At 43.3% G+C, this 21,161-nt stretch overlaps 1 protein-coding gene across 4 annotated transcripts in view; it reads left to right on the top strand.

Annotated features, from left to right (window-relative positions):
* The window catches only part of LOC117146123 (inactive dipeptidyl peptidase 10), a 32,648-nt gene extending 13,669 nt beyond the window's left edge, over positions 1-18,979 (top strand). The window contains exons 2-16 of one of the 4 annotated variants that reach the window (XR_004459768.1): positions 289-946; positions 7,023-7,118; positions 8,163-8,277; positions 8,480-8,574; positions 9,664-9,791; positions 9,855-10,066; positions 10,393-10,636; positions 11,128-11,241; positions 11,328-11,451; positions 11,529-11,643; positions 11,761-11,875; positions 12,017-13,074; positions 13,144-13,448; positions 14,930-15,266; positions 18,519-18,979. Coding sequence is in view for 2 of the 4 variants with exons in the window: in XM_033312129.1 (XP_033168020.1) it covers positions 917-946; positions 7,023-7,118; positions 8,163-8,277; positions 8,480-8,574; positions 9,664-9,791; positions 9,855-10,066; positions 10,393-10,636; positions 11,128-11,241; positions 11,328-11,451; positions 11,529-11,643; positions 11,761-11,875; positions 12,017-13,074; positions 13,144-13,448; positions 13,660-13,731 (2,823 nt within the window). In the remaining 2 variants the exon portion in view is untranslated. Of the gene's footprint in view, positions 1-288; positions 947-7,022; positions 7,119-8,162; positions 8,278-8,479; positions 8,575-9,663; positions 9,792-9,854; positions 10,067-10,392; positions 10,637-11,127; positions 11,242-11,327; positions 11,452-11,528; positions 11,644-11,760; positions 11,876-12,016; positions 13,075-13,143; positions 13,449-13,659; positions 14,018-14,929; positions 15,648-18,518 lie in introns of those variants that run through there. The other 3 variants (XR_004459762.1, XM_033312131.1, XM_033312129.1) reach the window with 3 other exon arrangements.
* The last annotated feature ends 2,182 nt before the right edge of the window (positions 18,980-21,161 follow it).

Below are 21,161 nucleotides of genomic sequence, written 5' to 3'. Positions count from 1 at the left end.
GCAAAGCCCAACACAAACACAAGAACGAAAGTATGCAGCATGTGTCATGTTATATAAGCACAACCCTAACACCCCCGCATACACACACACACACGACCAAGGCTAAAAGCACAACAAACAACAAATTGGCACTAACAACAACAACAACACACAGTGCATATGAACAGCAACCAAGAACAACAACAACAAAACACCAGAGCAACAAGAAAATGTTTAAGCAAGAAGTGAATTTTAAAATATCGTGTGTGTTTTTTCTCCCCACTCCAAACCCACTCTATTCCAATTTAGCGCTTGGCCTAAAAGTATGCTGCATCATTAGTGTCTCAACAACGGGCACAACTACACCAACGCCTGCAACTACAACTACAACTACACCAACGAGACAAAGGATGAACCGTACTGGCTGCAGCTGGGAAAACTGAGAATGCACGCTCATTAGGCGGGGCAGACGCGTCGAGCGGGAAAAGCGAACAGCAAAAGCGCATTGCGAGTTCCTAAGTCAAACGTCGGAAAACAAAACGCCCCTACCATAATTAGCAACAACAAACAAGTGGTACAGGGCAACGGGGCGTGGTCGACGCAAGGCGGAAGGACAGCTGGCAAAAGTCAAGGACGAGCTGCCGAATAATTCGCGAAGGCATGACCATGGGCAGTAACTCCAGTTATCTCGAGCCCCACCAGACGCCCAAGGCGGACGCAGCGAGCTGATTTTCACAACTAGACAAATTGCCAGAGCTCGCAATTTATCGCCCGGTGCAGCTGATAGATTCGATTAGCAATCTGAAAAGCATAAAGCCAGCGGACCGCAGAGACAACAGCCGGCGGCTTCTTTAATTTGTCAACCAAACACCAGCCACCCACCGCGCCCATCGGACTTCCGCTAAATCCATCGCCGTAAGCCCACAAACATCGCGTCATGCCGGAGCAGGATAATTACGATGATGAGGTAATTTCTTTTGTTACACTTTTTGCGTACGCAGCCAGCAGAGGCAGAGTAAAAAATAAAAGGGCGGAATATGTTTTGAGCCCAAATATAATAAGGCATAATTAATTTTAAAAACAAATATTTCCCGGAACGTGTGTGCGTGTGCCGATTCCCTGAGTTTCCGGTTATCGCGGAGCACATTCGAAAGTCAAGGAAACCCAAACTTCTGGTTGGGATTAAAATTTCAAATTGTTTAATGGCGGGGAAAATTGAAAAGCGCGCCAGGAGAATACATAAGGCTTGGCATTAGAAAGTTGCCTAGCTGACGTAAGCAGAATGTAAGGGTTATTGTTATGCAATCTAATTAACTCTCTAGCGTCATTACGGCACATTTATGTAAATATGGCTATTTAATTTGAATTTCAGCACAAGAAAAATGCCTTGAAGGCAGTGCAACTGAATTTTTGGTAATTTATGTAATGAAAAAGCGTTGTCAAACGTAAAACACAAAGCTCTCATTATATTCGCTTTTTTTTATTAAATGACAATATTTACCAAATCGTGAAATTGGCTATAATTATGCGCGTTTCAAGAGGTTAATTAGTTGGCTGTTGCATAAAAAGTGCACAATTTGTTTTAATAAATAAGAATGAAGTGTTTTAAATCAATGGACTGCCATACTTTTACAGCAAGACTAACCAACTTTGCTTACTTGAAATCCTTAAATTTACATGGCTTTAATGCATAAATGCTTGCTGAACGACTAGGAGAGTCACTTGGGGAAATCCTCGATTGGTTTATCCACAGATTACCTTCCGCGATTGAATTTATTATTAGCTCCACTTGGCCGACGAGCTGACTTAGCACTTACATCGCCACTTCAGTCGCTACTCACTCTGATTTCAACTTTGAGAAGTACTCTGGGGAGGCAGGAAAGTTCGCCGACTACTCCACGCCGAGACTTGAGTTTCCTCCCGGCTTTTTCACTATCCACCATCCAACATCCACTCTCGCTTTTCCGAGTTTTCCGGTCTTTGATGGTCAGCTTCTCGTGCCGCATCGCTGGATTCTTTGCGGCGCCGTGGCATCAACTCTGTGGCTGCGATGCTAATTGAAATAAATTCCGCATGTTATTCAAATGCAAAACGCTGACGGAGCTGACTACAATTGCGAAATTGAATTAGCCATGCAACGCGTGTCTGTGTGTGTGCTTGGCATACCAAGTCGTCTGGGGAGGACTTTCCCGCCCAAGTGGGAGTGTCAATCGCTGCCCGGAATAAACAGCCAGTCGCAATGGCCATCAGCCATTCGAGCGGAAATAAATTAGCCGGAATTTCCACTTCGATTACCACCCACCAACGCATGGATGTGCCGTTTGCCAGCCCACACTATTGGCCATATATTTTGGGAGCAATCGATTTGGCCAGTGCACTGCATCTATATTAACTGTTTTGACTATGCTAATTTCGGCTGACAGGTGTTGCTGTTGCCAAAGGAAAGGTCCTGCAAGAGCTAAAGTCAATATTTGCTAAATATGTGATTAATATTGGGGTTTCGCCTGGCAGGTTGAAGATTAAGTGTGCTTAATACAATACATATTAATTTCGATCTAAGATTTAAATTGAGGTTGCTTAGTGAGTTTGTGTGATTGAAAATGTGTACGAATAGATTACATTTATGAAAGATGTAGCACCACAGCTTTCTGTTCCAAAACTTATTTCCTTCATCATTTATTTAGCTACCTTGCCCAGTTTCGGTGAGTGTTTACTTCCCCATAAATCAAGTTAAGTCAAGCTTAAAATCATAAAATTGAAACTGCCGTTGGCGAAATGGCTCAAAATAATCACTCTTGCTCGAACAACCAGCCAAAGTCAGCGACTGCACATCGCATTCAATTGTGTCAGCGCGCTGGCATATTACATTTTATTTTGACAAATTCAGGCAACTTAACGACCGCCGACAGGCGCGCCACCTGCCGGAGCAGATCGGAAGCGCGGAGTACAGAAAAATAAGCAATCATGGCCGTGTAATGGAAGCTCAAGTATGTGTTGACATGGGGGAAAACCCGCACACACCAAGGAACCGAGGAGGAACCGAGGAACTGGGGAAATGGGGAACCACGTGACAGATATAGCAAATGCTGTGCCGTTATGGCCTTGAGCTAAACTGCTGTTGACAACAGCGCCAAACGCGATGGTGAGAGGACAGGTGGGCAGGAATCGGAGGTAGACAATAGGGCTGGCATGCCGGAAAGCCAGACACAGACGGGCACACTCACACACAGCCGCCCTTAAGGACCTCACCCACACAGTGCAAGTGGCGTGCAAGGATGCACCCCGGTGTTGTTGCATCCTTTTCATTTCCACAATCGCCCGCGAACGCCGAAGGACTGTTTATGGATTTCATGTTTGGCAGGAAGGCAGCGGGCCATAAAGATTGCTTACTAATGTCGCCCGCCCAATGCAAAGGCCAATATCGTTTGAGCGGAATGTGGACCCAGGTGACGCAGGCTCGCAGGAGGCACACAGGACCTCCAAGGCACAGAGGATCCAGCGAAAAATGCAATAAGTCAGCTTTCATTGGCTCAGAACTTTTGCACACACACACTTTGACTTTGAGTGAAAAGCAAACAGTGCTAGATAAACTTTTATTCGGCAAAGGTTGGAGGTCAGCACAAATTTGAATATATACTAGGGATATTTAATTTTAGTCACGTATGCTGCATAGGACTGCTGCTTAAAAAGGACTACGTTTTTCAAAACTAATTTAATTTTTATATCGACAATTGATTACATATTTTAATAAGGTTTTTTCATTATATATAATTTGTGGAAATTAGTGATCCAAAGAAATTCGCCTGAGTAATCATTCATAGTTCAGTTCTTTACTCCGACATCCTTTCTTCATTGAGCCAAAACCCTTATTATTTCGCCATCATAATTGCTGGCGCAAATTTAATTTCAAAATGGAAAGTCCTGAAATCCATATTGGATCGACGTAGCTGACCTTCTTTTTGTGTGTCAAACAGATGGTTTCTAATGCGATTAACTGGGCCATCTTCAGCGCTGTTGAGCCAACTCGAAAGTTAATTGAAAACGACACTTTCACTGCCAGCGGCATGTGGCCACGCCCCCGCCTTTCTCGCTCTCTCTCTCTCATTTTCCCCTTTGGTTCGACAAATACTATAGCTGGCATCTATTTTTAATGCGCTTAAAAGTATGCAGGAAAGAATTTTAACGCTCAGAGCTTAATAACTATGACAACTTATGCAAATAACTGGCGGCTCTCCAGCACCAGCCAACGTAGTTCCACCACACCACCACCTCCCTCAAGGATGCCCCCCAAACCAGCTGGCTCCTTCAACTTTCTGCACTCGAGGAGCAGCCCGAGTTTGCCCAGCTCAACCGCAAAAGGCAGCTAATGCTCTGCCCGGATTGTAGGTGTTTGTGTGAGTGAGTGTGTGTGTGTGTGAGTAAGGATGGGGATGAGTGGATGGCCATTCGCATTATCTCTGCCCCCTGGCCAGCTTGGGGAAAGCGCAAGTGAAAGTGGGCGGCGAAAGGCGAAAGCAGGTGGGGCGGGGCAGAGAGAGATAGGAAGAGGATAGAGCTGGACTTAATTTGGTTATTCTCTGCTTTTAAGCTCGGTCAGGGTAAGTTTTCCAGCTTAAACTCAAACTCTGAACGATGCCTGAGAAAGAATATTTCAGCAGTTCGGATTCCGGATGGTCAGAATCTCAGGTAACCGGGAATTTAATCAAGCCGCACTCACTGCGCTTTTTTTTGCGGTGGGTAAAAAGTGGTTTGCCTGTTTGCGGACACAATGAAGATGGAAGGATAACAATGCTGATCCAAAATCCCATGGTAATCAAAAGTCAGCAGAAATGAAAATCACGCGAGCAAACATCATTAAACGGCGAAAGAGGTTTACTTTCTCGCAATCACCGCAATCGTCCGCGTTTTTGTTTTTCCACGCACTTAAAACGCAATCCATTTCCATTACGATTTCCGGTCGTGCATTTCGTTCTCATGCATCGAGTGTCGCATTGTGTGGGTAATTTGGATACAATATTTTTCCATTTGGGCCGCACATAGTTTACAATGCCCGGAAATGCCCATAAAACAAGCGGCCTTCGAATTTATTTATTGCAGCTCGGGGAAACCGAGATCGCTGACAATCTGAAAATCTTTACTTGCAATGGGTAAAGTTTGTTTATTTATGGTCGCCATTCGCTGATTTATTATATTTATTGTAGCGCATGCAATTTGTAAAATTGTAAATTGTAAGTTTAAATTTCTAAATTTAAATTAAATTTAGTTAAAGTTAAACATAAGCTTAAAAGGCTAAAAAAAAACACATCTGCCAGCTAATTTTCTTAGCCACATAAATAGGAAACATTTAAACTCAACTAATTTTACCCAACCTTGCTGTTTCCGTTTTCTAGAAGAACAATTTTCCGTCTTTGAGTAACGCCTAATGGCAAGGCATTAAAAATGAATGGAAATTAACAGGATGCGCAGCTCATGTGCTCCGCTCATCCTGGGTATCCTTCAAATTCCACCATTAACTGGCAACGTCAGAAGTAAACTCATTGAATCTTGCGGCAGCAACGGCCATTGTTCAAATTGATGACTGTCATTATTTTTAATTCCTTTAGCGTTAACAGCAACTCATCAAGTTGAGTGTTTAAATTTCATTTATGGTCGTTTTTTTGCATATTTTCTTGAGCTCGTGTGTACGCATTTTCATTTTCCTCCATGGCAATCAAGATGAGTGTTTTGAGCTCTGCTGTGTGCTAAACAAGTGTCCTGAGGACTCTATTACTTGACCCTCCCGAGGAGAATAAATGCAATTCAATTAGGACACATTAAGTATACGACGCGTGCGCCCCCAGCAAGAAATCATCATTATTATTATGATTGCTTTCACGAAAATATTTTCAAGCACCGAAGCGTTGAAATAAAGTTTAACGAAAGTTGCCAAAGCTTGAGCTCTCTATTGTTGTTTGATAGTTTGGTTTACGTTCTGTTCACCTTATTTGCGGCACAACTACGGGGCTAAGTAATAAATACCACTGGGTTGCGATTTCCAGCACATACATATAGGGGCATCATGGGGATCGGATGCCTTATAAATAAACATGCTGGCAAGGATGCGTGTGTTGTACCTTGTACACGTGTTCCCTCGCAATTTGTTCCCCATTTGTATGTGCGACGTGTTATTAATTAAGAACCGCGATTTACCCGCCTGCACTAATGGCCAAAAGGGAAGCTTTGCAGGTGGAACACATTTATGCGATTTTAATTGAGGATTCTACCTTTTAAGGCACTCTTGATAAGCTAAATTGGTGGGAAAATCAATTCGTTATGGACTCTAGTCTGTAGAGTATTCCATAGTTCAATTAGGGAATCTTAAAAACTCTTATTAAATAATAAAATCCAACTTATATTTCTGCCCAATTAGTTAGATAAGCCTCCTGGCACGCAACTTCTGATTAATACATTGTCATTTCTTTATTATCTTGCGAGGAGCGTAGTTTTATGAGCCCTTAATTAATTATTCGGCTAAACGGGGATGTAGTTATATGTGCGATATGATGGAAATCAGGCAGAGTTCCATCCAAAAAATAAAACCCCAACTGCTCGTAAAAATCGGTATCAACTTGTGCGGGCTGCGTGAGTTAAGTTTTTGTCGTGTTTAATTTGGGTTTCTGTTTTCCTTTGTTGCTTGACAACATTAAATATGCATTAAGCCTTGATTTCCAAGGGGTTTTGGCCGGGTATTTGTGCTCAACATGCTCGCAATATGGGGACTGTGTGTGTGTGTTTGCCTAAGAGCAGACATAAATTGGAAGGAAAATCGTTTATGAGGCCTCGCAGAAGGGGAAAACTGAATCATCAGTTTACTAATTGCATCTTGGCCGACCAATTATTTGCGGTTCTGACCGGTTGATTATGGCCATGCTCGGCCTTCATAACTTTCGGTGTAATGAGCCGCACGTGCTCTTTATGTGCAGCATTTGCATTCCGGCGTTTATCAATTAATTTCCCAAATGTTTCGCAGCTTTCTCTGACTGTTTTCTTTTGATTTTCCACAGTTGGTCTCCAGCAATCCCAACCAAAGGAACTGGCGCGGAATCCTGATCGCGCTGCTGGTCATCATCATTGTCCTGGCCCTGATTGTTACATCGGTGGTAAGTCCGAGTCCAACACTTGGCCAGAAGGCCGACCACAACTAGTACAGCATGATGTTTGGTTATTGTCCCTGGCGATATAATTAGGCACCAACTGGGCGGCTTAATTGTCGAAATCGGTGTTACGCATATATTTATGGGCAATTAAATGAATTTCTATTTTGCGTGGCTCGTGGCTAATATGGACAATTGTCAGTGATTGGCCAACCCGAAATCCCGAAATTGATTCAACAAACGGACTGTGCAATTGCGTTTGTTTTCGAAAATAGGTCCAAAGCAATAACCAAAATACTGTCAAAACAAGAGCACATCCACTTCACACACACGAAAACACCAAAATTAAATTCAATCTCTAACAGACCATTGTTGAATACTCTCCTAAAAGCACTTTAATTTTGGAATAGTCGTTTAGCTAGAGTATTCCAACTGACATATCGCTAATGAATAAATGGCAAGCCTCGCTAAAACTAAACACCACAATGCCAATTTCATTTTGGTCCCACACAGTTTTGTTTAATTGTAAACTGTTACTCTGCTCAATTTAAAATCTCCACACGAAATACAAATCCTCATGCGCTATTGGATGTTGAAAGTTTTCTCTTTTAATTGGTAAAACTGTGTCGTTCACCAGTGACACATTTTTTTGTGTGGCCTGCTTTTGGGCTGCCACGTAAATATTTCAACAATGCCCCAAACGAAAAAAGAAAACTAAAGCGACCATTAATATTTATGTGTATCTTTATATGTATGTACTTATATATATGAAAAAACTGTGATAAATTTTTGTGTAAATACGTTACGCTCATTTTTGTCTTTTGTCTGTTTGTTTACTTTTTTGCAATTTTGTGGCTGCCTGATAAATTTAACCCCCCCACACCACCAAACCGAACATTTTCCCCTCCATTCGTTGTTGCTGTTGATGTTGTGTATGTGTTGTGCCTGCCTGACTGTCTGTCTGTCTGTCTGTTTGTCTGGTTGGCTGGCTGTCTGTCTGTGTGAGTGTGCAGAAGACAACATATAAAATTTCTACATTTATTAAAAAAGGTGCTGCTCACGCCCCCCGATGAGGGACCGCGGGTCAAAGGGCAGCGCATCAAGCTGCAGGACATCGTCGATGGCCTCTTCGTGCCGCAGCACTCCAACGGCAGCTGGATCGATGGTGAGTGCTACACTTTGGTGAAAATCCACGGCAAAGGTGCTTAAAAGTATGCAACAGCAACGTTACAGAACGTTCATTGCATACTTTTTGGCAATCAGATTATTAGAAACGTTTTTTTTGCGTGTATGCCATGAGTGCCCCTTAGTGGCAGTTCTATGTGGCAAATCGCTTTTAATTTCCGCATTCATTCCATTTTTTGCAGGCGAGGAGTTTCTGTACCAGGACCATTTGGGTCGCATCTGTCTGCTGAATGCAGCCAATCGCTCGGAACGTGTCCTCATGTCCAATGTGACATTTGTAAGTACATTTCGCTGAATCCCCTTGCCCCCTTGCCGGACTGTTTGTTTGCTTATTGCTTATCTCTCTGAGCTGAATAAATATTTGCCCCATCTTATTTACGACTAGCGAAGTTGTCGGAGTCCTAGAAAGTGTTGTTAGTTGGCAGGGGGCGGCCCCAAGGCAGATATCTCAAGTGTACACACTCGACTTGGCAATGTTAACTGATATTATGGCGCGCACAAATGTGGGCGAAACAAATGGGCCAAGTTATCGTTAACTGAGTGCGGCGACTCTCGCCCCAATACAGCGATAGCGATAAAAGGCAAAAAGATTTTTATGTCAATGACTGGGTAAACACACACATGTGGAAAACGCGCGGGGAAATCGCGGGACGTACAACGCTTTCTAATGAATAATGCGCGAATGGAATTGAAAAACAAACAAATAAGGCAAAACTGAAAGGGAGGAAAATGAATGGAAAGGGGGATAGGGGGTCAAAGGGCGGTAACCAGAAGCTTTTCCTTGCCAACTTGGCAAACGAACATTCTGAGTGCCTCGAGGGCCCAAAAATGCAGACAGGGAGTGCAACAAGTGCAGCCGCTGCAAGTCAACAGTTGCCAGTTGAATCAGTTGAGTGGGAAATAATTAATGTGCAGCCGAATCCAAAGAAACTCGAACGAGCAGTCGCAACGGCATAATGGCAATACATATTCATAGTTGGCTAAGGATCTGGCATTAAAGTTACTTCGCCGTCAAACTCAAACACGAAATGAGCAATGAATAGCAAAATACTAGACATCAACTTGGCTCTCGGTTACGTTGGTCTGCCGAGAATAATTTTCAGATTGTTTTCCCAGGCAAATTAAGGCGGCAACTCGTTGGCAAACAATTTTCGACATCCAGAGCCGTAAACAATGCCGCAAATTTCAAAAATTTCCAACCAGCCACCACCATGGTGGCAAACTTCCGCCATTTTGCGTGCGAATCAGAAAAGACCATTAAAATTTTAATTAAAATTGCGTATACGCAGTGTGTTCGCACTGTTACAGCCGCATAATTTGCAACCAGCATTTAATACCACTCAACGGCTCCACTTGCTCCACACAGAAAACCCTGTCACCCTTCACCTTCACCATATCGGCGGACAAGCGCTATCTGCTCCTGGCCCAGAATGTTGTGAAACTGTTCCGGCACTCGTACTTGGCCCAGTACACGCTCTACGACATTCAGACCAGGTGAGTTCCGGCATCATTCCGCAGCCGTCCACACTTTAGCATTGCGCCCCTAATCCCCGACAGCGAGAGCATCAAGCTGCGCCACAGTCCGCACCAGGATGAATGGCCCTACCTGCACTACGCACGATTTACGCCAGCTGGAAACGCACTGGTCTGGGTCCAGAGCTACGATATCTATTACCGGGAGGAGGTCCGCAGTGCGTCCGTGCATCGGATTACCCACGATGCGGTGCCCGGAGTGGTGTACAACGGCATTCCCGATTGGCTGTACGAAGGTGAGTGGCATTTGCAAGGATATATCGCATGTGTGGATGAGGATTTAGTTGTAAAGATAATCAGGAATAATCAAATCATCCCTAGGAAGAACATACAAATCTTTAGACAAACAAATATTATCTGTTGTTTAACCTTCTTAAGCTGCCATATGGGTAGCATATAATATAAGTTTTTTATATATAAGTTCTTAGTATAAGTCTACTGTGAAATGAAGATATTCCTCGAGATGCAAACTGCATTACTTGCAAGCCGGAGGCGCATGTTGCACGGTATTTTCCTCAACTGGCACTTATTTCCATTTTCCGTTCTGTTTCGCACTTCGCAGAGGAGATCCTTCATGCAAATAATGCGATTTGGATGTCCGACAATGGCCAACTGATGCTATATGCCACCTTCAACGACACGCACGTCCAGGAGCAGCACTTCGCCTGGTACGGCACGACGGGTCCGTCCGGCGGAGGAGCAGCAGCTGCAGCGGCAGTCGGCGCTGGAGGAGTAGGAAGCGGGAGCGCTGGAGCGGGCGGCAGTAATCCGCATGCCAGCCTGTACCCGGAAATCAGGTCCTTACGGTAAGTCGTGACCCCATTAGGTCCGGAGCTCTGGCTAAATCGCTTTTCGATTATGTGTTAATGATGCCTCATCGTCGTCGTGCCCCTCGTTCCCTCGTAACATCTAATGGGCTCCTAGCGCCACGCTTAAAATTCATGAAGTGACAGTGGCGAAACCTTTTCACAGGTGGATTTGGGCACTGGCTTCATCCTTTTTCGGGTCGCCATACCCTTGCCAACTCCGATTCGGGTGTGCTGATAGTTGGGGCGTTAGAATCGGTTGCTATACGTAAGACAAAACAACTTTTGGGGTGTCTAAACAAGCTGTGACGCTTGGAGGTTGATCCCCTGTCAATTGGGTTTGATAAATTACTAGAACGGATCTGGAAAGGTCATTGCAAGATGTCAGTGTTGTCTCATTTGAGGGTTTGGGTCGTCTTCTAGAAATAACAAATGAGATTAAAGCTTTAACTCCCCATTCATATTGTTATGTTTTCCTTATTGTATCATAGCTACCCCAAGCCGGGCACTCAGAATCCCACGGTCACCCTACGAGTGGCTGACCTAAAGGATCCGCTGAAAGTTCACGTCACCGACCTGCATCCTCCTCAGATTATAGCTAATGAGTAAGTTCGTTTTCTCTTTGTGTATATAATTACATATAGCATATAACAAATGTTGTTACCTTATCCGAAATCATTGTGATCCACAGAGATCACTACTTCAGCAGCGCCAGTTGGGTGAGTCACTCGAAGATCGCGGTGGTGTGGCTCAATCGACCGCAGAACATCTCGGTGGTCAGTGTGTGCAAGGCTCCGTCGTTCCAGTGCATCGAGGTGAGTTTGATGGTGGCATGTCCGGCCAGCCGGCCAGCAATCTGCTAATGAACCCCTTCCGCCGTTCGCCATTGCAGACCCACCGGGTGAGCGGAGATGGACGTGGATGGGTGGACACTGTCGCAGTGCCGCTGTTTGCCGCCAATGCCAGCATCTACGTGGCCATATCCCCGCTGCGAGATGGACTGTTTGGTAAGTCAGTGAGTTGTCAAATTGGCCTTTGTTTCCCCCAGAATGACAAGGCTGGCTTGCTGCTCGCCTCCTTTCGCCTCTCCTCTCGCGCCTGAAACCAATACCTCTTAATCACAGGCTATTTCCGGCACATTGTGCACGTGGACATCGACAAGAACCGGGTGCTGCCCCTCACCCATGGGCCGTACGAAGTGAATCGATTGCTGCACTGGGATCAGTTGGATAATTGGATGTAAGTGATTGCGCACACACCAAGCCGGGCGTATTTCCGTGCCTTTGGTGGAACGTAGTGTTCTGGATGTGAATATATTGAATGCACTTACAATCATTTAATGCTTTAAATATATATGAGGCATTTATCATCATCTTGTAGTTACTTCCTGGGAACTCCGGAGCGTCTTCCGTCGCAGCAGCATCTGTATCGCGTATCCGCCCTGCCGGCCCGCCAAGGTCAGGCCTTGCGCTCTCCCGACTGCCTGACGTGTCCGGCGGTTTCGCAGTGGTCCGACGGCTACGACGAAGGTCACACCAAGTCGCCGCCCAAGTTGGTGACCGCCTGGGACGATGACTGGGAGGATTCCGAGGAAGCGGAGGCTCAACCGCCGCAGCCAGCTCTGCCGGTGGAGCAACAGCCTCCGGGGCGGGGTCAAAGTGCTCCACTACCACCGCCTCCCAGTGATTGCCTGTACCATGAGGCGAAGTTTCCAATCTCACGGCACGCGAAGTACGTACTAATCGATTGCCTGGGACCAGTGGTACCCACCTCCATACTTTACGGCTTGAAATCCGCCACTGCGGACAGTGGGAAGACGAAACGACACAGCACCCAGCAGGAAGAACCACCCACGGAGGGTGGTGATGAGAAAGCAGGGGAGGAGCCGAAGTCTCAGTTCCTGGAACTCCTGGTTATCGTGCAGAACAACACGCGGTTGAAGGAGAAGATGGCCAAGACGGCCATGCCGCAAATCAAGACTTTCCCAGTGATGATCTCCGGCGGCTATCATGCCCAGGTCCGACTATATCTGCCGCCCGTGCTGCGCGAGGACGAGATAACACGGTATCCCACCATTCTGCATGTGTACTCCGGACCCGGCAGTCAGCTGGTCACCGATCACTGGCACGTCGATTGGAACACCTATCTGTCCGGCAGCAAGGATTACATTGTCGTTGAGATCGACGGACGGGGATCTGCCGGTCAGGGCTACCAGCTGCTCCACGAGGTCTACAAGCGTCTGGGCAGCGTGGAGGTCTCCGATCAACTGGAGGTCAGTGAGTACCTCAGGGATAACCTGCACTTCATCGACTCACGCAGAATGGGCGTCTGGGGCTGGAGTTACGGAGGATACACAGCTGCATTGGCCCTAGCCGGGCAGCAGTCCATTTTCCAGTGCGGCATCAGTGTGTCACCGGTTACCAACTGGAAGTTATATGGTGAGTTTCATTTATCCTTGAAGGTTTAAATAATACCATAAAAATCAATGGCCTTTTCATTCATTTAAGATTCCACGTATGCGGAACGCTATCTGAGTTTCCCCAACGTGACTGACAACTACAAGGGCTACGAGGAGAGTGACCTGTCCAAGTACGTGGACAACCTGCGGGATCGCCAGTTCCTGCTGGTCCACGGAACCGCCGACGACAATGTCCATGTGCAGCAATCCATGGTCCTGGCCCGTTCTCTGACCAGCAAGGGAGTGCTCTATAAGCAGCAGATATATCCGGATGAGGGGCATAGCCTTTCGGGGGTTAAGCGGCACTTGTACCGCTCGATGACCGCCTTCTTTGAGGATTGTTTCAAGAAACTGGTGAGTGAAGTGTGCATACCCTAATTCTTACATTGTAATATATTCCACTCTCCTACCACAATTATATATTATATATATAACTCTCTCTATTTCTCCTGCTCTCCAAATTAAAAACAAACCCACCAATTCACCGCCAAAATAAAAACACACCCACTGTCATTCCTGTTTTGTTACAATTATTGGTTTTTAATGCCCATCGTCCCTGGTGTAGATCGATCAGCAACAACAAAATCAAACAGATTCCATGGATTTCCTGGACTTTCATAGTTTCTATGGCCGCTAAGTTTGATTCCATATCCCACATCCTTCAGATACTAGGTACAGTCGCGGTTGTCAGATAACTTTTATTGGTTCCTCATCGTTGTCAAGTTGTTAAGTGTCGTGCTCATTGTCGATGTTGTCATTAGTTGCAGGATTTTCCAATCTATTACCAATTATTCGCTGTCTAATCGCCAACTTTTACTGCGGACCAAAATATTTACATGCTTTCATATCGTTTAAAGTTAAGATAGATATTGATGTTTGATGTTTTGAATATGCATAAGCCTATTATCCTCTTTCTATATCATTTTGTTAAGAAAGACAGTGTATTCTTTCTGCATAAATAAAATGTGAACGAATCAAATCTACATATTTCATACTTATTAAGCCATATAGTTTAAATGTGTTTTGATTTCGAGCATAAGCCACTCAGTCTCTTTGGCATCCCGCATAAGCAATGGTGTTTTCCTTTTCCTTTATCTTCCACAGAAACTTTTCCGGTTCGGTTGCTTCTTAATTTAATATTGAACGCGTTGAGTCTGCATTACACTTGTTACACTTTGGGCTTAATATGGTTTACCAGCCGAACTTTATTTTGGGCCTAAGTCCCAGTCATAATCGTATGTGTTTGCTGTTGGTTTGTTGCCCTTTTTCTGGGCCTTGGATCTTGGCGAAATATTGTGGTTTTCCTTTTGCTTTAGTTGTGTTTGCCTTAGTTTTTGTCTGCTACGTTCTTTGGATTATTTGTTTTCCCTGTTTGATGATAGTTTTTCCTATGAGTTCCATCATATTCCTGTGTTTTTTGAAGCTTTTTTCCATTATTATTCCGAAAGTTTCGCCTTGAATACTTTTTGCGTTTGCCCCGAATTTTCGTTGATCCCTCGTTTGATTCGAACAAATTGTTTTGGCTATCCAACATTTGTATCCTTTGGCGTATGTTTGTGTGTGGGACTTGTTGTTGCTCGATGTGTTTTCCTTTTACGCAGGCTAGATACACACACACTGACACGCACGCACACACACCACACATCCAGAGACACTAGAAACACACACACACCCAAACTGGCTACTTTACCTAAATGTTTGCTAATGCCTTGATTGTGCTTCAACCAAACTCTCCTTTCCACTGTCATTTTCTCCGATGCTGTACTGTCACTTAATGTGGAAAATAATTGGAATTGATATTTTTGAGTAATGGCTCACTTTCTGTCCAACAACAGGTGCCGCCGGAGTCGAAAGCTGGTCTGGGCAATGGCGGCGATATGCAACAGCAATAAACTTAAGTTATGGCAGCAGGAAATTCTGATAACAAAAGTATGATGGAACACAGCAAACTTCAACCGGAACGTGCGAACGAAATGTTTTTCTGTAAATTGCATTCAATGTGATTTATCATGAACACACCCACGACACTCACAAACACAGCAAGCGGCTAAATGGCAACTCAAATAGCCAAACGGCGGCGGCGACGGCAAGAAAAAAAGCAACAACTAAGTTAAATGGCATTTTGTGTAAAATTAATAAGCAAAGCAGCAGCAGGGAAATGCGAAATGCCAAGTAAGTGTGCCCAAAAAGGAGCATAAACAAACAAATGTATATGTATGCGGACAAAGCGGACAAAATCAACATGGTTGTGAAAACATAACTCACACACACAAGCACACAGCAGACCCCGACTCACACAGACACGACACACACACACACAAGCACGCAGAGAGAGCGCGCATAAAGGTAGGCAATAAAAATTTACACATGCGGCTTTTCTCCTGTGACAGGTGTGACATTTCAATGCCCTCACAAAAGGTCCCTTCATTATGGCAAACACTCTGCCGAATTTCCTCTTTATTATTTGAATTGTTTGCATTTTTTAATTTTTGTCTGTGACATTTTGTTTCTTAGTAACATGATTTGCAAGCAATATATCACAAAATATTTTCACTTGAGTCGCAAAACATAAATTAGAGCTGGTATTTCGACAGTCGGCTTGTCAGGGCAACACTTTCGGTTTGAATTACTTTTTCATTTCGTTGTAATGTATGCATATTTGGCATAAATTCCCAATGAAGAGCAAACAGAAATAAAATTGAAAAACAAATTTATTGAAAACGCTACACGTGAGCCAGCTGAGCTTCGTGCCGCTCGGCTTGAACGGAAATGGCCAGCATAAATCAAATCTGACAACATTCTAAATGACATTTTCTGATAGTCGAACGGTTTTATCGTTTGCCAAGGGAAAGTTTTTCCAAAATGTGTAATAGCACACTAGGCGGGGGGTGGGGGCGAAAAGTGACCCATAAATTGCGACTGAATTTATGGACTTGGCTCATAATTGAGTCTGGATTTGCAAACCGCTGACAGAACGCACGATTGAAGTGAGAAGTTTGTGTACTAAGCGCATTCCGAGCTTGAATGCGAACTCAATTTGAATAACATTAGTCTCTCTGTTTGCATAGATTGAATTACGTTTTTAATTTGATTTTGGTTACTCATAAATTTGATCATCAAATTTACTGCCCAAACAGAAAGGAAATAAAACTGAATAATGTCCGTGTGATGGGGGGAAGCCTCAGTTGGAAAGTTTAATTAAATCAAACGAAATAAAAACGCAGCCATAAACAAAGCATAAATGTTTGAATTGAGATAAATGAAACAAACCAGCGACTCAAAAAATTGCAAAAAAGTGCAATTCAGTTTCCAGAAAGTAAAAAAAAGTAAAATTACCGAATGGCCAAAGTAAATTTATTACACAAATGGAGGATTCAATGGGAAAACGAACAAATTATGAATCAAACAAACCAATTAAATAGAATAACTGCATGTAAGTAGCGCAATAATAATTAATACTATACATTTACGACTTTTTGTTCGATTTCATTAGCTGAACAAATCGAGTTTAGTGGCAGTAGAGTAGCGTTAGTCGGTATCCAAACTAAAACCAAGCAAAACTAGTTAATTAAGCCAAAGTGAACTAAAGCGATAAACAGAAATGAGAAAAAGGTCAAAAATAGCTGCGATACACATTAAACATAAAGATGGCACAAAAGCAATGCTCAAAATGTATGAAACACAAAACTGGAGAAAACTGAGAGTAGAAAGCAAATGACACCGCATCGCATATTCCGCAAAAATCTACGTAAGTCCCAACCCTTTTTCCCCTCAAGTAGTAGCAGTATGCAAAAAAGGATTATCCTTAATTAGACATTTGGCACACTTTTCGAGAGCGGCAGTTAATTAGCAACCGCCGCCAAACTGCGGCTCTTAATTCTGATGGCTGAACAGGATGTTTTCCCCAGAGGTTGGGGTGACTCACTTATGTAATGTCATTGGTGCAGAATCATCCCTACAATTTTAGTGTATGGCGTAAAGTCTTTATTTAATTAGTAATAACACCTGTAAAGGCCATGTTCTTGACTTTACTTTACCAATGGTATTAGTAAGGAACTAAGTACCTTGTTAAATCCTACAAAGTTCTGCGAAACTCTTTTTATGTGACAGCTAATTGGCAAGCATGTATTTTTGCATATAATCGCTACTCTATTTCTCGCTAAATTCCCATAAATATGAATGTGTGTATCCTTTAACTCGCTTTGCAGCGTGTGGCACAAGCAAATCCCAGCTGGATAGAGTTTCCCCCCAACTTTGGGGGCAATTTTAATAATAAAGCCGCGCTGGCCGCAAAGTATGCTACACAAAATATAAACTCGTCCTTGCGCCGCAACCCCTTTTCCACTCCCATGCCCACTTCCAATTCCCCCTCACCTGTGCACAGGTACACAGGTAAAGAGGCAGTGATGTGTGCTGGTGTTGGAAAATTGCAAGCCAACATAAATTTATGTCTGCCTGACACTTTTATGTGCCTCGCTGGCGGTTTCAGCTTTTTACGCCGCGTTTTTAGACGCCAGGAGAACGCATGCCACTGTTTGGCTAAGCCGCAGGTTTTCCTCTCCGCAATTAACGCACACACCTGTCCACGCCGCCCACCTGGCCAGTGGGGCGTGGCACGTGGAGCGGCCTGTCTGTGTGAAGGCGCTTATTTTTAGACCGAAAGGTCGTCTGTGAGAGGGACTGTAAAAGGCCAGCTGCTGCTCCATCCACCCACCACTACCCACACAAACACAAAAATAAAGGATACAGGTGTTTGCCTTAACAATCCGAGATGAAGCCATAAGTGCGATGCTGTGTCAGCGAGCTATGGAAATTGAAAAAGGCTCGAAGACAAAGGGAAAACCGAAGGGAAGAACATTTAAATGCTTTCTATGTAGTGTACTAAGGACCAATTAACGATGGGGAGTGCGGAAGTAATTAAAAATAAAATTGATAAATGAGAATATATACACAAATTATGGAAATGTAGCAACGCGCGGTAGATGATTAACAAAATTTGCAATATATACATAGAGACACACATTCGACATAATGAATATTGACTCAAATACCATTTAGTAATTATACAAGCATATATATATATATATAATATATACCTAATGATATACACGAGAAATCAAATTAATACGAATACGGTAGTTTAGTTCATCTAGTGGATCAAGCGTTTGCATTATTCGAGTTACAATCCTATGAAAACCAAAGGAAAACCAATGGAAAACCAAATGGAAACCACTCTGTATTGTTGAAGTACGTACTATTAGCTCAAATAAAAGCTCGATGCGGCTCTGTAAAAAAGGGAAAACTGTAATATACGCCTATACATAACTAAATAACTAAATAACTATACTTTGATATATGATACATATATATTTTATAAACAACTTTTACTCTTAAACAAAAACCATTTTAATACTCTATCTTCAGCCTTACCGTAAACTAAATGGGAAATTCTAAGAACGAACATAGTAACTCAATAACTCCTAGAGAGCTCAGATGGCCAATGGGCAGAGATGGAAATCTATCCTAACCAACGAAATCGAATACAAGTTGTTAGTTATGTTGTTTGATGTAAATAAGCTTTAAGGTGGCTAGCTCAATTCAATTACTTTGTTTACTCCTTTCGTTAAAGAGTGTTTGGAAATTAATTACTTAAGCCGAATTACTTACTTAAGCGAAAACAAAACCTTTGTGATCCAACAAGTTTCTTCTCTTCCATGAAGCAAAACCAAACTAACCAATATAATAATATGAATTTAAAATTAATATGTAATTACATTGACTTAATTAGCTGAGACGTTCAATAATTTCGCCTGGCATTTAGTAATGGAAATCGTGAAAAGCGGAAATACCTAAAATATATATGAAAGCATGAAGCCAAAAAGCAAACTGGAAAGCAATGTGGTTTATATATTATTATCTTTTGAAAATTTGGTAGTTAGGTAAGTCAGTAGTGCGGTAAGTTCACTTTAAGTAATATGGTAGGTTCATACATTTTCATATAATCGAGTTCTTTCGAACTTGAATCAAAACCATTCCAGTAGTCCCCAATGCCACATTATCCATTTATCCACATCCCCAAACGCCCAAAGATGTCGATGGATTTCGTCGTGGTCCGTTGGCCAACTAAATCAAATCCTCACCTCTGGAGTCCGAATTAAAAATGAAATATTGCACTCAAGCTGCAAGCGGGATTCTTGGAAAATCGAAAATGTAAACCGTGGAAAAGTCCGGCTTGGCAATCTGCATAAAACACGTAACGGGTTGCAGTGCCCCGCCCCCTCCGGACTTTCCTTCAACGCCCCCTTTGTTGGCCACTGAGCACGGAGTGAAAGGACTAAAAGGACTGAAAGGACTAAAAAGGCGGCACGCAAATGGCCACAAAATGTTCGACTGGCATGCAATGGCCATCAGCTTTTGGGGCCAATGGACGCGGGCCAAGTGGAGCTGGGGGTTTTCGGAGGAGGTCTTGCTGCCGCGCTAGCAGGCAAACTTTCGACTTAATTGGCCAATTGTTTGCCAAGGCGCTGAACAAGAAAAAGTGTTGCATATTTGATGCCGTTTTACACATTTCTTTCTTTCTCCTTTTTTTTTGTAGGTAGGTAGGCAGACCGACGATCCGCAGCGAAGGAGGTGGCAAGTTTTAAGAGCCATCGTTTTGGCAGCTAATAATTTATCGACGCGATTTCGGCGGGCGTCTAATTGCCACCCAGGAACAAATATGAAAATATTGTGTATAATGCACGGATGGCATAAATGGCATGGTCGCCCGCTCTAATCACGCCCGTAATTGAGCCGCCACGATGAAAATGTCCGGCACAAATTGCCGGCCACTTAAATGGGGAAACCCGAAGCGGTCGGGCAGGAGTATCTGTATCGGTGGAGGAGGAGGATTCGCAATCACGGCCATGACTCACGTATGTCACCACGGTCATTATCCAATTTCAGTGGCCTACAATTGTAGGAGGAAGTATCCTCAGCCATTGTCATTATATAACAAAAATTTACTAAACGTTGATATTCATTAAGTTCAAGAAAACACTTAGCAAAGATACTTGCTACTAGCTACATGAGCATTATTTACTGTCTTTAAGGTAAACCTTATTCTAGTACAGCCCAAATGTGTTCTTCTCTTATATAAGCTATAATTTATAGGGTATGTATATCTGCTCGTATGTAATCAAGAAAGGTGTCAGCTTACAGCAAACATGATGTAGGTTCAGTGACCTAATTTCTGTACCATTCCAATTTATGGCATCTACGATAGCGATGGAGTGTAAATTTTAAGTGTTTGCTTTAATTTTTTGCTCTGATTCGTTATTCCGGGCACACCAGCTCTTCCCATCATCCCGCCGCTAATGCCAATCAATTGGCGTCCCATGTCCTGACAAGGGTTCCTCCGACAGTTGGCTATTTTTGCGCTATTGTGAAGACTAGACGCAGACTACGAAGGAATCATACTCATACTCTGGACTCTGGACTGAGGGAAAGCAGAACTCCATACTGCTGCAGGATAATGCCCCTACAATACATAAATAATTTACATTTCGCATGGTCACGCACAAATCATGCGAGCCAAAGAAGCGCCTGCAACAGTCAGTCTGGGATATTGGATTTTGGTTTGGGGCCTTTCGATTTTTGGGGGGCATCCTTGGATCCTGGGGGCGCCGAATGCCGCACGATGCGCATCAAAGTGACAGTTCAACATGGAAACCCACTCAAAATGTTAATTGATACGTATGCAATGCGATTTGCGGGCCGCCGGGCACGTAGAAAGTTTTTTCGTTTGCTGTTGTGGCGATTGCAGAAACTCTTGACGCAAGATGTAACTGAAAACTAAAAACAATTGAGATTAATGTATACCTATTATACTACTTTGCACGAAAATCATTTATAATATAACAACTTTTATTTGGGCAGTTTTCGCTAATTATCATCTATTAAAAGTTTATTTAACACAAGAGAAATTACATCAGTTAACACAAAGCTAATACATACAATCTATTCTGCTTATAAAATTAAAAACACATACATATTAGCATATTAAACATTATCCATTGACTGTTTCTG

Source organism: Drosophila mauritiana, chromosome 2L (genome assembly GCF_004382145.1).
Source record: "Drosophila mauritiana strain mau12 chromosome 2L, ASM438214v1, whole genome shotgun sequence".
Lineage (NCBI taxonomy): Eukaryota > Metazoa > Arthropoda > Insecta > Diptera > Drosophilidae > Drosophila > Drosophila mauritiana.
Note: the sequence above shows the minus strand (reverse complement) of the source record. Positions and strands in the feature narration are given on the sequence as shown.